General features: G+C 35.4%; 1 protein-coding gene across 2 annotated transcripts in view; it reads right to left on the reverse strand.

The window, feature by feature from the left end:
* LOC149907516 (uncharacterized) overlaps positions 1–15,460 on the reverse strand; it is a 143,823-nt gene that overhangs the window by 59,882 nt on the left and 68,481 nt on the right. The window contains exon 3 of one of the 2 annotated variants that reach the window (XM_090102517.1): positions 7,647–7,778. The exons of the other annotated variant lie outside the window; for it this stretch is intronic. Coding sequence (XP_089958643.1) covers positions 7,647–7,778 — 132 coding nt within the window. The remainder of the gene's footprint in view (positions 1–7,646; positions 7,779–15,460) is intronic. 2 annotated transcript variants of the gene reach the window in all.

The raw sequence follows: 15,460 nt of genomic DNA on the forward strand, positions 1-15,460 counted from the left end.
AAAACGATGCCGTACATTTTTGTGCAGACCACATCTTTTAGGCTGATGAAAGCGACGAAAGCTACAATTTTAAGGGTGCTTTATGGCCATTTGATACAGTACGGCATTAACATATTTTTACCCAACTACGGCAAAGCAAAAGGAGGGTTATGGTTTTGACAGGTCATGTATGTATGTTCATCTATTCCCTCGTAACTTCTAAACTACTTATCAGAATTCGACAAATGACATATCATTAGAAGCGTCTGAATTGTTCACTGGATAACCAGCGACCAGCTAGCTAAAGGCTATATGGGGTTTCACAAAATCTAATGTGGCGCCCTCTAGCGGACAAAACATACAGAGTAAAAAAATAAAGTTAAGATAAATATGCAGTGTTTGGTATCATTTGAAAGCGCTTTACTTGTACATTTTGAATATGTATATATTACTAGCATTTGCTTGTGACTTTACCTGTATTCATGGACTGATTGCATATAATTCACATCTTTTCGTTCATAGCTTTTTTATTAGTTCATCAATTTAAAGGAGTCCATTCCACCTGACTCCGACTTTCCAAGGTGATAATTAACCACCTCGAGCTTCTTAATATTAATGTATATTTATATTTTATTATAAAAATATAAAGCAAACATTTCGTTATATGGATTTTTTTCTTTTTCAGATTTTTCCCCTTTGAACCAACGAAAATGTACGGCACATGAAAAATATTATCTATGCATAAAATACTTTAAAAATAAATTTATTTCGTGTTGTGTCAAATGACCCCCTGGAGTGGGGAAAGAGAGGGGATTACAACTCTCGATTTTTTCCCCTTGTCCCCATGATTTTTGTACGGCGTTGCGGAATAATGGATTAAAAGCAGTATAGCAATAGTATGACACAGATGCCGTACATGGTCAAATGACCAAATTTACCCCCGGTAACTCTCGGAAATTAAATAAAAATTCCGACTTGGTGGACCACCATTTTTGTACGGCACTGAGCGGTTTCTTATTATTTTTAATGGATCTATCGATGGTTAAGAATGCCGTACAAAAATATATGACCAAAATTTACCGAGTCTACCTGTACTTTTCAATTCTCATCTGCACTCAGTTGGACAGCTTACAAGTGACGGCATAGTGATGAATCTTATTATTTTTTGCTCTGCTATCGTTCTAGATATGTCCCCTGGTGGTTCATTTGACCCATATTTTTGTCCTATGCGGGCTTGTAGTCTATTACGTAAAACCAAGACTTACAACGGTGCGATAATTTATCGAAGATTGAACTATTGCCGCAATGTAGGTACCTATACGTATGAAATTTAGCAATAGTTTAAAAGCAAGGAGCGTCAAGATCGACGAGATACGATCAAAACATCGTTAGTTAGCATAGTATAAAGAGAACAAGTAGGCCGACTCCCGGCACACGGTACCTAAACTTCGCGAGGCGCAGGGTTGTCGCTTGTCAAAGTTGATATTGAAGTGAAAACTTCTTTAGCGGCGTTGAGCACTTTTTCTGTAATGGGTATAAAATCTTAAACTCGCGTCAGGACACGTGGCCTGATCGAAAAAGCGTAAGATGGATATCATTCCAAAATATCAAACATGCTCAACGTTAATAAACAAGTTTTCACTTCTGCCGGCACTCCGGAGTGCAACCCGTCTTTTTTTAAATATGTAATTGTATAAACAAACCCCACCACTCACAGCAATGGCGCGATGTACCTTGTTCGAAGATAACTTACTTGTTATCTTTATACTATGTAGTTAGTTACTAAGCAGAACTAACACAAGGTCGGCGGGTGTAAACTGTAGACCGTTTAATTTATTGTGTGTCTGACCAGCGCCAATCTCACGGCTCTCCATTTGCTACACAAATATTAAACACTCTCGTACTTCATTTTGCGCGAATAGAGTAGCTTACGAGTGGAAAATTGTACTGTTTTTCAAGCTACATACATTTATATAAAAAAAAATTAACGAACCCGACACTAGAAATATTATTCATATAGAAATATATCTTAATAACTATCGGCAGGTTTTATTTTATTTGTTTTTCTGTAGCATCTATAATGATATCTTTTAATCATATCTAGAATAGCAATTTTTACTTGTCATAAAATGTAACGATAATAGTAGTTAGACGATTTCGCAAAAATAATTTCCTTTTATCTGTTATCTTATAACGATTTTAAAACCATAACCACTCTTAAAGCAGGCGATAATTTAAGACTAATTAAATAATAAATATAAAAGCTAAACACGGACATAACATAAACGATACGATGTTAATTGCAAATTTTAATATAAGTTCGCTAATTAAAAATTAAATATTTAAAGTAACATCCATATTTAATAAATTCATTTTCATTTATACTAAAAACATAATCATGTACTTGAAACATAAAATAATTTACTTTAGTCCACTCTTATTTTCTTACTAACTTTTAAAATATATGAAGAATTAGTTATGTTTACATTATTTAGTTCTCGAGTCTCATAAATTTTTACTAATAGCTACACTTTCAACAGTTTGAGAAAACAAACCGAAAGAACTAGCTAATTGTTTCGTTGAATCCAAGCCAAAACATTGCATGTAACACTAGATTTAATGATTTTACCATTCTCGATGCTTTACCCTTTAAAGTAGGACAACTATTATTTATTATTGAATTTAAAACAGCCAATAAAAACAAGCTGTTTCCCGTATAAAACGCGGGATTAAAAGATATCGCTGGGCAGTATACCTAAGCCTTTAATAGCGTAATCTTAGGCAATAAGAAATATTATATTGACGTCATATCGTAGATTACTTTCGCGATCATTTGAGTGAAAAGGATTATTATATTATGCGGTCAGAGTGGGATTTAACTGGATTGCGGTTCGCTTCGTGTTAAGAAACCGTAAACACGATAACGGCGAGATTGCTTCACTTCATCTATAAATTTATTACGAGCCGATGTGACGTGCCAAATATTTAAAAGTGATCAATATAAATTTTCAAACTAAACGATTACGAATAGTGTGGCCTTGATCGTGACATCGTGAACCTTGTCAATATGCGAATCGAAGGTTTGGCAAAGTCTGTTAAATATTTAACGTCAGGAAGAGATAATATATGATTGCTTGTGGATGACGCACTTTACAATAAGAGCTACCTACTCATTTGCAACATTGTAGAATGCATCAATGCAATTGCAATTGTCTTCATGTATTATTGCTAAGAAGACGTTCAAGTACGTTACACAATCATACAAGTAATTAAATTATTGACAAAACGTTTTTTTCTGGTCTCTTGCCCTTCGCAACAATTAGGATTCATATTGGCAAAGTTATCAGAACATTAATAAGCGTTACAATATCATTTCCTATGTGGGAACGAATTCGAAAGAATATTGGTTGCAGAAATTACAGGAGTAAAAGTCGACCCGTTAGTTTATATTACTCTATTTCTATAAGCAAAGCTCATTTTCTTTACTGGTCAGAATGTACTTGTAAGTAATTAAGTGTAATTTATGTTATGAAGGCTTAGGATTATAGGTACATATTCCTTAAATTTTTCATGTTCTTACAATTTAATGAAATTTTTATACAAGCATATTACAATCACAAAGCGAGGCTACTTTACAAAATCAGTCGTGTACAATGCATTCGAAATCATAAAATACCTATCAATGATAATTAAACCGTAATACAAAAACAAAAGATAGCAGCGATAAACGCAATAATTTAATACATATAAATAACGTGTGCAACAATTATTTAAGTACCACCTAACCCTATATACAGTGACATTGAAAACACACCTTACTCGTAGACACTGCGAATATTCTAGATCTGTTGGGGCATTGTAAATTAGACTTTACTGCACTCGTCGTAACATTGCTAATAGATTGTGTGGGATCGAATGAGTATGATGTCATGTCCTTGCATGGTCATGGCTGGTTGCCTGAAGGCTGATGTTACAGCAACCTTGGTAAAGTTACTAAGCGCTTGGCGTCGTCCTTGACTCAGCTAGGGCCAAGGATTAACTTTCAGCTCATTGTATTGTTAGTGTTCGGTGTATAGTATTACGAATATCCATATTATGTGTTTACGAGTTCTCTGAATGGCCGTGTTGTAGTTGTTGTTTTTGTTTTTCGTGAAATATGAGCTTTAAAATGTGAACTAAACAATATATTAAGAACGATTTATAACACGTTTTAAGTGCCTACTGTACCGACTGTGAATTCTCCATAACTCGTATAGTGAAACATGTAAAAGCTACTGGAAGTGACTATTTGTATATAATTTTCTTAACAATATCATGTTTGATTTATTTAGACATTTCCAGTAAACAATAGTAGTATTCTTACTACACTTAAAAACATTTACGCGAACGTTAAAGAATATGTTCTGTACAAATATGTGTTAACAAAAAACATGCGTAAATATCAAGTTCTGAACTTCTCTCCTCGTTAAGACCAATTTTCGCGAAATCCTGATTTACAATACCACTCGACACTAACGAAAACATATTGACAATATCAGATTAAAGTATACATTTACCGATGTTCAAAAGTGGGACGAACACTCAATATTATGTTCAAGCAAAAAATATTAACATTACTTTTACATTGATTGACAGCAAACATAATGAATTGCGAACTGCGAATCTATCACAATGAGGCTTTCGCCGGGCATCGAACCCGGCCAACCGTTGCTAGGCAGATTGTAACGGGTCACATTGAAGCCTCTGCTTATTCCAACAGTAAACTGGCTGTGAGCAGCAATTAAGCCTTTTTAAACCAAGTATTTATTTTATCTTTTTTCGATACGCTTAACTCTTATTTACACAAGACTGCTTATCATATAAGCAAATCTTAAGCACATACCTATCTAAGCAGTATTTCAATTGCATATATTAAGTACGTTTGAAAATGTTATTATAATTAACTATGAATACATAAATAAGTGTGTATCTACATGAGAGCCAAATTATATTTAGTCCTATACCATAGAATTTGGAAGATGTTAAAAATTTATGTGTAACTAAGATGTGCTCTCTGATTAATTCTTAAAAGTAAATCTAGCCAATGTCTTGATATTGTAAAAAAATTGACATTATGAAAACAACGCAGGCAATTTCACATCTAGTCTGCGTTTATTTTCGTACATTGCTTAACATCACGAACCTTTTAAAACGTCGAGTTTATCTGGCATAGTCTTTAAGGGACGTTTAAACATGTACATAGGTGTATGACTATTTGCGGCATTGTTTACCCCCGTAGCCCGTAGGGGTCTCAAGTGGTGCATGCAAATGGACGGGAGGGTTGTCATACGCAGCGCCCGGCCGCGGCTATAAACGGCACCTATTCTGTTCGCCTGTTTGTCGATCAATAACATATGCTGCGTTTGAAGGAACGAATTGTGTAAACGCGTTATTGTAAAAGCACTTTAAATATTTCATAAACTAATATAAAGTGATCTTCACTTTCAAATTAAGACAATGGAAGTGGAGAAAGAATAGCTTCTAATACAATTTTAACAAACTAAAAAGATCGATTGCCAACATTTGTTATAACTCAACTTCAACCTAAATTACTCGGTACATGTCATCACTCATCACGTCTTGGCATCTCTCATATAAAAAATTAAAAATACGCCAATATGACGCTTGCAAAATGAACGAACAATTAAATAAAATGGGCTTCCACCAATATGGGACATTATTTTAGCTACCTCTGCGACCACGTCTTCAAATTATAATAACATTGGGGTCAGAGCAATATTACCGTCACAGGCGAAAGACTAATAGTTGCACACGTGTCTACCCCAATATTAATAGCCGTTCACCGTATAGGCCTCGAGGGCCAGCCAGCTAATTGGTTGACTTGCACGTGGCCGGCGATTTAATAAGCTAACCCTTGGCATAGTTAAATTTACTAGCTCGAGTGTGCTTAGGCACTAAAACGGTAAAATTCTGCAAGCTTATAAAGTCAATATGACTATATTTCTATAAGTAGATACTTGCTACTTCTAGATTTATTACTGACACTTTTTAATTGCAAGACTTAACAAATAGTCTTATTCCAATACTTTATATCTCAATTTTTCCTACAAATAACTTCTTAAGATTACAGAGTTGGGGCTAGCTATCATTCAATGAATTAAAAGCTGTATAAGTTTACAGCTTAAGCGCTCATATATATATCTCATTAATATCGCAACTCTACGTTCTCTACTACTCCAAATATAGATTACAATGATATGTCACCATTCAACTTTTAACTACCAATTTATTAAATCAAATCTAAAACAATATTCCTCCAACGATTGACATCTCAAACATAACAATCAACTAAAAGACATCTCCAAATAATGATATCACGAAGCTGTCAGCTATCGAGCTTGCGGCCCGCGCTCCATCCTTGCCGTGACATCCGAGCGCGAGTCAACAACCGACCGGCACAGCAAAAAGTCCACAATAACTCCACATTGACAGGCGGCTGGTATTTTCGGCCATGACGTGAGCGCGCACAGGCTAAGCCGCGGCGATGTACTATACTTTGGTTAGGATCAGCGAACTGTGACCGCCTAAAATGCCGCTGACTTTGCAAGATGTAGGAAATTTTTTACGATAATTTCTAGCTTAAAACTGACTACTAACTGGATTCTTAAAGAGATTCCCTATTTTTCCTAGTAGGTCAGTAAATTGGTTCAATGTTGTTATCTTTAACAGTATCTACTTTTATGGAAACTTATGTTTCTTTGAATCTATAATAATTTTAACGAGTCTACGAATGCTTAATTCGCTTGCGACTGATTTAATTTACCTGTATTTAAATGTCTCAATTAGTTTTTACAAAGAAAGTATTCAACAAACCTATCTAGTTCGCAACATTCCTTACATCAATCATCACCCAGCAAGGCATGATTTCAAGTTGTTGACAAATTTAGTGACAGAGCAACAGTCACGTGGATATAATGTTTTCCCTTGATTTTATCTACAAAACACATTTGTTTACAGCACTTCACAATATTGTCCATATATCACTTATAAAAGTAAACATTTAAAATTAGTGTACATTCAACAAATTAAATTCGATAATTTCATTTAAAATGTGCAGCGAGTCAAGCGCAATTTTAGTGGCTTTTACAAGCCATCACACAGTCGTTAAGTACATAATAACGACTGTAATTAGTTTTATTTGGGGATATACCACTGATGGTAGCAATTTGTAATTCGAAAGACTGACTCTTGAATAAGTACATATTCTTCGAAATGTTTAAAGTAATTTAACCACATATAGAACCATTAAACATGACAAGAAATTAAAGCCAAAAAATACTTATATACAACATCTAACATCTGACAATACATCATAAAAAACAATGCAAAAACAAAAAGCCTACCTAAAAAAAAAACAAAAAAGACACACAAAGCGAACATGCATAATAAATCACGAATATGGCATCTGTACAAAAAAAGTGATAAAAAGCATCACCAACCACCCTGACAAAAAAAGAGTGCTAATTTCGTCCTCCATGAATTTTTCACTTCTTTAAATACTAATAAACATTTATAACAAATAAGGTAAAAAATTCATAGAGACGCTGTAGCATAAGAAACAAAAAACAACCATAACCATAAGCCAAACGTTCCTATCGGAGCTCTACCTGGTGTGCTGCTGCCTTTCAGAGGGCGGTGGGGACGCGGCACGTGACGTCGCCGTGGAGTCCCGGGCCTCGACCACCGTGGCCGGGCTGCCCGTGCCGCTGCCGCCGAGCGCCAACGCCAGCCCGCTGATGCTGCCGACACATCACTACGTCACCACAGCCCTAGCGTCGAGCGCCAATCACACGGACCTACCTGCTCCAACGCTTCGCACGTATCCGCATAGCGCGTGTCCGAATTGGAGCAGCTAAGTCGACCAATAATGGAACTATCGATACGCTATCAATGAGCTAGTCTAAATTACAAAACCTCGTATCACATGTTTGGTTGTGCTAATTTTAATACTCAACGATATCCCGCCAAGTCGGTTTCTATGTTCAATAGAAGTTCAAGATAAGTATAATCTAAACGGTCGGGCGAAGCAGATCATTCTCAGCAGGGTGAAGAAATACATAAGCGGTGATGTTCAGTTAGTGGCAAGGCATCGAGGGTGTCAGTTATATTTTGGGTAAACGCAAGCAAGCTTATTTATATATGTTGTTTTTAGTTACATTCCTATCATGCAAGATACAAAATCCATCCATAAGGTTAAGTATTTCTCGACTGCTAAACCTGTATCGACAAAGACCACATTCTATAAGTTTTTCTAAAAATTATGGAAGCCCTGAGTAACAGGGGACGTCAGAAGCGGTAAGATTTAAGGACTATAGACATGCCAATCACAAGTAGAGGAAGAAACGAAGAATCAGTTACGCATTAGGAGTGGGCGACAAGACGCAATTAGTGGACGAGTCCACGTCAATGAACTAGAATTATGTTAAGCGAATGAGAGAATGATCGTAGTAATGAGCCAAATATGAACGGCGGCCATCACAGCCAGCATGTCGCCATTATGATTTCATGTATTTTTTGCGCTGGTCACGTGTATGCTTGGTTTTAATTAATCCTCATCATCCACAATATAAGTTGACATTAACAACAATTTACCGTTGTTAAAAATTTATTAAAAGTTATTAATTTTTTTTTTCATTTTATTTATTCACAATGATTTAATTAACAAACAGATGACAAAGAATTACAACTGTTGAACAAAAGTTGACATCCATTGCACCGTCGCGTCGAGGTGGCATGGACAAAGAGTTCGACAATAACCAGATATTTCCGTCAAGTTAAATTAGTATTATATTTTTACGAGGCAATAAAGAATTCCCGGAATTCAACAATTCCGCGTCTTTTAATTTCTATAGTTCACTTGACGTCACGTCACTTGACATAAGGTCAGGCATTTATTTAGGCGGAAGTTTGAAATTCGCAACAAAGGACACTAACATCACTTTTAACATTTTATTGTTGCCTGCAACTGCCGTAAGATTAACACATTTTTCATTGTCATGTTGTTTCCGTTGTTGTTATTTTTAAAACTATATCTTTTGGCATGTTTTTTACTTAAATATTGTAAAAATACATTGTATTTGTTAATTATCTTACCAGTAACTGATCTCAAAGCGCGATTAGTAAAATGTAACCGAATTGGTATAGTCTCAAAAATCTGTATTTGAAACAAATACAAACACATCAGTTAGGCAAACCCCATTTCTAATCTATTTTCGAAAATTCTATTTCAGGGCTAGGTAGACCAGTTTATCTACATATCCACTTGAAGGTAATGTCATTCAACTACAAAATTAAAAAATTGGTGGATAATGTTGTTAGAGGTATAAATAAATATGAATTAACATCTAAAGATGTTTTTAGTATTGCATGTTATTCTTGATGAGTTCAAGACAACCAGATCTGAGGTACTCATAAGGTGAAGAATCAAATGTGGTATTGTTATTATGGGTAAAGAACCCACGACTCGCACTTTAACCGCAAGAACTTAGCATCTCCAGTCCGAGAATTTACACCTTATTATACGAAGACTTTATCAGAAAGGAACATTGCTTAAGTCTATTTATGTTGGGATTAAAATTAAGGAATATGAAGAATGTTGCAAAGTTCAATTATATACAAGAAATTTTATTTTTGCCTAGCATAAAATAACATGGCTTGTAAATCAGATGATGCTATCACAAAAGATCTGTTGTATTAAATTAATAAGCTAAAGTATGTGATCAGTGTTTTAAACAACGCAGTTCACCAAGCCATTTAAATTCAAACGGATGAACAACATTCAAACTGCAATTACGTCTCACCGTAACTAAGCTGATTAGCCAGGTGAGCCAATTAAGAGAATGAATTACACAAAAGCATGCCAAAATTCCCCGAGCTCTAGAGCATCTCGAACAAACGTATGACACATTGCATCACACCTTTGCAACTATATTCGGTTCATATCCGGCGGAGACAAGGTCACTGGCGAAGGTTAGGAAAGTGAAACGATAGTATCAACAATTAACAAATTAATTGCCATGTTCAGACATAATGCAATCCACTTCGTTAGTGTTATAATTAACTAGAGTGTCAAACTCTTGCAGGAGGTACGTAAGGTATTAATTAGCTACAGGTTATCTTTTTTTATGATTACGTCAATCAGAAAACATCAATGCATTGTGAACCTTGGAATCGGGGTATTTCTGAAAATCATAGTGATATATCACATTTTGTACATACTATAACTATAATTATAATCACCTACTATTGCAAGGAAAATTAATTTCTGCGAATTGCCGCAAGTTATTAAGTAATTCTCCTCTCTTGATTGTTGTCCTGATAAAATGATTACTTGTATAACAGCAATGGAACACGTGCTAAATGTACAGGAATGGAATGACTCATAAAATCGAACGAGCGTATTACATGTCGACATGCGATGGGGCCATAAACTTCAAACTACGACCTCATTCTAGGAAACTGTTCTGAAAAGCACCTATGCAGTCATTTTTCACGATACCATCATTCATCGTCACGTCATAAGCAATTAACAAACTGCATTAACATATGTTTGCACCAAAGGAATAGTACAATTTCATGAGAAGTCGTAAATGGTTTGGAATTATTTTGTGTTCGGATAAAACGAGTTTTAAGTTGTGCTCGCCAAATTTATTTATGGAAAGCTGTTATTAATAAAACAGTCAAATTCCAGTCTTCGATGGAATTCGTTAGCTGGCAAGTTATCAAATCGGATGACACACTTTGAAAAACAGTATCTGCTACAAATCTTGCAACTAAAGCTGACCAATTAGAAACAGATCTAGATAACCTCACTAGCTGCATACCATAATCAGCAATAAGTAGATAATAACGTTGTAAATAAATTCGTGTCACCGCTGTAAAAACAAAATCAAATAGCTCACGTAATTAAGCCAAGTCGCTGGACCGTTAAGCTTTATGGGCGCAAGAACTAAGGTAATTAACGTTACATCCCGCTAATATTGAAGTCATAAGCTACTGACACAGTCTTAATGCTCCAGTGACTCGAAAGCCTGGTTTCAATTTACTCAATACCTTTAAAGCCCTAAAGGGCAGCTATCGGACTCGGTAATCATATAGCAATTTCTTTGCTCACGATTTGTTGAATTTCGTTGTAGTATTGGAAACGCAATAACAGCAAAGTGAGGTAAAAGCTAGTGAGTCAGAACAATTCGAGATTAACATAACGAAAACGTGAAATGCCATAACAAACCGCAAAACATCAGAGCCGGTCAAGTCGACGCGGTGATGTAAACAGAACGATAACCTTCGACAAACGTCAAATGGTACAATTGTAATCGTGGTCGGAGCCGTGGAAGCAACAAAGGTACCCTTCAAGGGAGTGTTGTAAATCATACAAACGGTCGTTAGAGGCGCGTGCGCAACCGATACAAATGATAATATTCGGATGTTTAAGAATCGACTCTAAGCGAGCGTATTAGGTGATAATTTGTGGTGCTTTGGTATTCGCTAGCTTTGTTGAGGTGGCGCGGCGTGAGTGGTGATAAATACGAGAACAATTGTTCTTTATTTTCGAATCACGTTCAGTTTGACCCCTATTCTATGTTAGAGTTTACATTCCGATAGTGGCAATGGTAAAAGCTGTGAATGCTAAAGTATCTTTAATCTATATTTCCCTTTGGAACGGTAAATGATTGGTAGGTATTAAAAATATATAAAAAACGCAATATTAAAATTGTAGTAAGTATAATTATCTCGAAATGTATAAAAATAAAACAATGTTAAATATTCTTAATCTTTAAGAACCAGAAATGGCCGACTGGGGGCACGTCAAGAGCAATGTAAAAACAACATGTGAGATAAAAAATAAACCAGTTGAGCGATAACAGCTGAAAATAACCTGTTGCTAAACATAAGAGACTCCATCATTTGAATTGCAAAATGGCCGCGAAGAAATAGCAATATGAATAAATTACAGCGACACTTCCGTGTTTTCTGCGCAATAACGATAGTCAATTATAAATTTCGCAAAAAATGTTATAAAACTTTTTTGTCGAAGATATATATTGTGCCATAATACGATGGATGTATGAGTCATAACTTTTTTGTTTATATTTTAAGATAAGTATATAGCCTTTTTTGCATTACAGATTATTTTATGGTTTGTTTTCATGGAGATAAATACCCTCGTAATAAACTAAGGGCCGATTTTTCAATCCCTGGTTAAAACTTATCCGTCTAATAAAGTATTACACGATAATATAAAAATGTTACCTGTAAATTGCAATTGCGGGAAATAAGAATACATTTTGAAATGGTAGTTTTATACGTTATTCGACGAATAAGTTTTAACCAAGGTTTGAAAAATTAGCCCTTAGTTCAATAAGATTAATCTGTTTCAAGGTTAAAAATAAAGACAACAAGAAATATATACATATATGCGTATTTTTATTTAATAGTATTTAATATGTTTTTATTTATCAATATGTTTTTATTTATCAATGTTTTTATTATTGCTTATTGTAAGCTGCAACAATGGCAAAGATAAACGTCTGGGGCCGTCTTATGACTTCTTATTTCCAGACAGATTACGCCTTGAATTGAACTGACTTGACGTGACAACCAGCCATAGTTTAGGCACTTCATTCTAAAACGTCCAAGGATCGGCGAACGTAACCCACCCAAGCAATAGCATTGCACTCCTGCAATCTCGAACTACTCCTCTCCTAAACACCCAGGCTTCACTGGAATTAGATACATCACAGTTTCGAACATAAAACATTCGCTCATTCAAGTTCAACTGGCGCCAGTGAGGTGGCGAGCCGATTCGCGAATTAGCGACCACTGTTTATTTGCGCGTTGGCTCCTGGCCTGTGCGTCTCACCTTGACCGATGTTTCCCGGTCACTATCTACTGGCTAATGAAATGTGACCTACCTACTCGCTTTTAACTACCCACTTGCTAAAATGCAACTGTGCGAATAATATATAATAATCGGTTCAAATTTAATAATTTGTACCAAAGATTTAAGCGTACAAAGGGACATAGGGACATAGGGACAGGGAAAGCGACTTTGTTTTATACTATGTAGTGAAGATAAGTATAACAAGGAATACCTTCTAGGGTAAGTAGCGAATCCTGCAAATTAACCTTAATAATATGTTAATCTTACACATCTCATTTCGGGATAAAATGAATTCAAATTATCAATAGCAGTGATAATATAATCTGAGCGACTCATTATAGAGCACGTAATTCCTCCAAAATCCGGGAAAAATCCCAAGCATTGAGTGATTATCTTACCTTGCATTTTATCATAACATTCGCCATTCACAACGAATTAACGTTGTTTTTCAACCTCTAAATATTTACACGAGTGAAAATTTACCGTGTTTATGCATCAATTTGAAACAAACGGGCGAATCGTTAAATCTATTTTAATCCGGCGCGCATTTAACGCCGGTACAAAGGTAAAACATATTTTCAAAACAAAGCCGCACTCTCGCCGTTTTCAAGGAGCTTTGTTTTCAATAATATACTAAATTATAATATTCTAATTACAAGAAAGTATTATATGGATAATATCATAGATACGATAACTACCTAAAATTAATGCTTAAGCGCAACCTCAATTATGTCGTATTTTATTAAAATGTTTTGTAGTTTATTGCAATCGACATCATAAATAAAAATGATCCTTCACATAAAGCAATTAAAAATTTGGGTTAAATGAGCCGTTAAGAAAATTCAAATGATACAACAGAAAACAAGAATATCAAACGGACTGACGAGAAGCTTTACATAATCCTTATTTATTGCATTGTAGGCTTTTATAAGACATTTATTGTGTTACATCTCGACTCTTACAATGCTAGCTGCGTGTTTGTTTTTAGCAGTTACACATTATAAACGAATAAACAGCAACAATCATAGGTATGCAAATATAATGTTTAACTAAATATCGTAGACAATGTGTATTTGCCGAGAACCACAAATATTTGCAGCGCAAATTAACTTCCGAATGGCACACGGCGAGCGCATGTTACGTGTATTTTTGCGATGATTAAAATGTGTGTCAGCGTAATAAAATACATTGGAATATTTATTCTGAATACCTAATTAGCCCGGCCGTGTACAATCGTGTGAGTAATTGGAAACACGCATCGCGTCTGTCACCAACTCACCACCCACGGTGTACCGAATTATAATCGTGAAGTGTGCGCTGCAGGCATTCCTACACGATCCCAGTGACAAATTCTCACATTTGATTTCGATAAACTCACAATATATTATCTCATCTTTTTACCCGATTTACGACTTAATTTGTGCATTCATTTGCTAAACGAGACAGATTTCTTACATGTTTCAATTCAGCAAGCCAAATATCCTAGCCTATATATGCGTAACTACAAAAACCTTTAAGTGAATCATCAATATTGAAATCCAAATATGTGTCTTGTCCACTTCCTCCTTAGATTAGGAGTTAGTGCGTGAGCTTAACAAAGGAAAGGTTTTGTCGATACCTAGTTAAGACTTATCGCATGACACGTTTAGCATTCAGATAATATCGCGCTATTGGTAGGAGTTCTTAGATTTCCCATATCTGCATGTAATATCTTAACACGAAAAGTTTGTCAAACACAGCGTTACTTAGACAACGGCTGCAATACAAACGAGGAAATTCAAAGGAAATCAATATCAAAAGAAGACGGTCGATGAACTACAATGTTTGGGAAGTTCGCCCATGTCGAAAATGTTAAACTTGGAACGCAAGAGCCAATTATTTTCGACGTACAAACACATTGCACATAGAGATAGGATCAAACACGTAATCATTGTACAATCAATCATGCAGTCATTTAACATGACTTTTGATGAGCACGATGAACACGCAAGGGAGCTTGAAATTCAATATGTTTCATTAGCACTATTCTGGGTGATGGAATTGAAGAGCAAGGTCGGATGTTATCAGCGTCTGCACTTCGCGGAATCGCCGGCTCCTTGCATAATCCTGTAGCGATGATGTAAGCCCTGTGATTATCATGATGCCTCTGTGACATAAACGATTATGACAAGCGATTATGTTGTCATAATTCTTGTTTTTCGATATTTTATTATTGAATATAATAGAAAAATAAGTATAACATCTTCGGAACATACATACGCTCTAACTTAAGGCTGCAGTCTAGCAAAATTGCGTTTTCAACAAGTTATTTGACAATTTTTTCCCGGCTAATGAAATGATAAACTGAATTTTTTTTTCTTGTTTATCAATTAGTGTTATATACGCAATGCGCGTGAATTTTTTCACATTTATAAAGTTACTTTATGTTACCTTAATCAGGCCTTCAAGATAAGTCTCTTTCCCCCAAAATCATTTCGAGCTAAGTTTGTGCACTCACTACGTTGCAACCGATTACAATTTACATAATCTGATCAGCGC

The sequence above is a fragment of the Colias eurytheme genome, chromosome 6, assembly GCF_061535395.1.
Source record: "Colias eurytheme isolate Ceu_HAF_F1 chromosome 6, ilColEury1 Martin Lab GWU primary, whole genome shotgun sequence".
NCBI classification, from domain to species: domain Eukaryota; kingdom Metazoa; phylum Arthropoda; class Insecta; order Lepidoptera; family Pieridae; genus Colias; species Colias eurytheme.